The 3,158-nt window shown below is 43.9% G+C and overlaps 1 protein-coding gene across 1 annotated transcript; it reads left to right on the forward strand.

The window, feature by feature from the left end:
- The first annotated feature begins 258 nt into the window (after window positions 1-258).
- Window positions 259-2,024, forward strand: UTP3 (UTP3 small subunit processome component). The gene has a single exon (XM_047092234.1). The coding sequence runs from the start codon at window positions 519-521 to the stop codon at window positions 1,956-1,958; it is 1,440 nt and encodes a 479-aa protein (XP_046948190.1). The 5' UTR covers window positions 259-518; the 3' UTR covers window positions 1,959-2,024.
- The last annotated feature ends 1,134 nt before the right edge of the window (window positions 2,025-3,158 follow it).

Below are 3,158 nucleotides of genomic sequence, written 5' to 3' on the forward strand. Positions count from 1 at the left end.
CTACGCTCCTCTCCAGGTCGGAAACGCCCGGTACATGCGCAGTACAACTAGCCCGGAGCCTCTCCTACGCGAAGAGATAGAGCCCCCTCTACCGGCCCCCACGACTTCGCCTCGCGGTCCCTCAAGATCCCGCGTCCCATCCACGCCTAGACTCGCGAGAGTAAGAAGTCTCAAAGGGCTCTACGGAACGGAACTTCCAGTATTTATTGTTCCTACACGGAAGGATTTTAATTCACCGGAATAGATTGGCATTAAAGTGCAAAAGCGAAAACGGAAGAGCTCCTAACGTGACAAAGCTTACGGGACTGAGCGGAAGTCTTAGTTCACTCGCCAAGCGGAGAGGATCCTGGGGCCCGGAAGGAGGTGGAATCTATAGCCGACCTGTTTGCCTGTACACTCGCCTGGGAGGAGAGCGCGTGGCTGTTCAAAGAGGCGTGTTACTGGAGCGCGTGGCTTGTGCGCTGAGGTCAGAGGTGGCCAAAAGCCCGACGTCGGTGTAGAACTTGAGACCGTGAGTTATGGTGGGGAGATCGCGGCGGCGCGGAGCGGCCAAGTGGGCAGCTATGCGAGCCAAGGCAGGTCCCGGCCCAGCGGACGAAAATGAAGACGATTTAGAATTGCCACCGTCGCCAGGGGACTCCAGCTACTATCAAGACAAGGTAGATGATTTCCATGAGGCCCGATCTCGGGCCGTCTTGTCTAAAGGCTGGAGCGAAATGGAGAGTGGGGACGAGGAGGAGGATGGCGATGAGGAGGAGGAGGTTCTAGCCCTAGATATTGCTGATGAGGACGATGAAGATGGAGAGAGTGCGGAGGAGGAGGAAGATGATGATGATGATGATGATGGTGGGAGCTCCGTGCAGAGTGAGGCCGAGGCATCTGTGGATCCCAGTTTGTCGTGGGGTCAGAGGAAAAAACTTTACTATGACACAGACTACGGTTCCAAGCCCCGAAACCGACAAAGTCAACAAGAAGTAGAGGAGGAGGAAAGAGAGGAGGAAGAAGAAGCACAGCTCATACAGCGGCGCCTTGCCCAAGGCCTGCAAGAGGATGATTTTGGGGTGACCTGGGTAGAGGCCTTTGCAAAACCTGTACGTCAAGTAGATGAGGCTGAGACCCGGGTCGTGAAGGATCTGGCGAAAGTTTCAGTGAAAGAGAAGCTGAAGATGCTGCGGAAAGAATCACCAGAGCTCTTGGAACTGATAGAAGACCTGAAAGTTAAGTTGACAGAGGTGAAGGATGAGCTGGAGCCATTGCTACAGTTGGTGGAGCAAGGGATCATTCCATCTGGAAAAGGAAGCCAATACCTGAGGACCAAGTACAATCTCTATTTGAACTACTGCTCCAACATCAGTTTTTATTTGATCCTGAAAGCCAGGAGAGTCCCTGCACATGGACATCCTGTCATAGAAAGGCTTGTTACCTACCGAAATTTGATCAACAAGTTGTCGGTTGTAGATCAGAAGCTGTCTTCTGAAATTCGTCATCTACTCACAGTTAAGGATGATGCTGGAAAGAAAGAACTGAGTTTAAAAGTAAAATCCACCAAGGCCAAGCCAAAATCTGTTTCAGAGACTGCTGCTGCTGCTGCCTCTGCTGTTACAGATATTTCTGATGATTCTGATTTTGATGAAGAAGCTGCACTGAAATACTATAGAGAAATAGAAGACAAGCAAAAGTTGAAGAGAAAGAAAGAAGAAAATAGCACTGAAGAACAGGCTCTTGAAGATCAAAATGCAAAGAGAGCCATTACTTATCAGATTGCTAAAAATAGGGGACTTACACCTAGGAGAAAGAAGATTGATCGGAATCCTAGAGTCAAACACCGGGAGAAGTTCAGAAGAGCCAAAATTCGCAGAAGAGGCCAAGTTCGTGAAGTTCGTAGAGAAGAGCAACGTTATAGTGGTGAACTCTCTGGCATTCGTGCAGGAGTTAAAAAGAGCATTAAGCTTAAATAAAGTTTTCACTTAGCTTAAGTTTTTTGGCAATAACTTTAGATCAATAAATTTTTATTTTTAACCGAAGTTATTGTATTGATATATAATACCTAACCCTAAATTTTAAAAATTCTTGTCGATGGGGATATTTGGGTTGTTGTTCAATTTTATTTTATTATTATGATTTTTTTTTTTTTTGGTCCTTTGAAGTCATACTAAAAAATAGTATGGAGGTAGTACTTTTATATTTGGAAGCAATATGAAAGTACTTGGGAAAAACGGAGGTGTTGAAAAAAGTAATCTGTCAAGTAGTAGTCTGAAAATTTCACAGATGGTTGTGAAGCAACAGTCAAACTTAGAACACTTTTAATATTTTTCTTGTAAAGTGAAAAGAATGTACCTTTGCAATCATCTTATTTGTAAGAGTCTGTAAAACAGTTCTGACACATATTTCACTTACCTAAGTGTAATTCATGAGCAGGATACTTGTTAATAGGTTTGTCAACTTAAAGATTGTGTACATTGTGTGTAGTAAAAGCTTAGGAATGTAGAGGAACTTCGGTTAAAAGTAGAAAGAGATATACTTTAATTACATTAATTGTGAATATTTCTATAGTCAATGTGGTAAATAAGGTAAAAATTCCATTTTCCATACTGTACTGGTGACTTGTAGCAGTTGCTGTTTGTATACTCCATTTGCTGAAAATTTGGTAGTTTTACTGCTAGGTAAGTGACAAATTTAAATAGTAAAAAAGTTACATTTTTCTTTAGTTACCCTGGTTTTTACAGTAGGAAAGAGATGCTGCGATGGTGAACTAATTTTTTTTAATATTTATTTTGGGGAGAGTGCAAGGGGGGAGGGGTGCAGAGAGGGGGACAGAGGACCCAAAGCGGCTCTGTGCTGACTGGCTGACAGCAGCAAGTCCGATGTGGGGTCAGACTCATGAACCACAAGATCATGACCTAAGGCGAAGTCAGATGCTCAACCAGCTGAGCCACCCAGGTGCCCGTGAGATGAAAATGAAAAATAGTTGGGATGATGCCAGGAAAGGAAATGACAGGACTAGAGAAGGAATGCACAAAAGATGTTCTAACTATGCCACTGTTCATTAAATAATATCTAGCTGCTAGAGATGCAGAGATGATCACTGGTTAATATTTATTAGACAATTGCCATGTACCAGTTGTGTGTCACCAAATTTAACCTTTACAATAACTTTC

Source organism: Lynx rufus, unplaced genomic scaffold (assembly GCF_022079265.1).
Source record: "Lynx rufus isolate CCGP_SWC_20201006 ecotype Redwood Valley unplaced genomic scaffold, mLynRuf1.p SCAF_3, whole genome shotgun sequence".
Classification (NCBI taxonomy): Eukaryota; Metazoa; Chordata; class Mammalia; order Carnivora; family Felidae; genus Lynx; species Lynx rufus.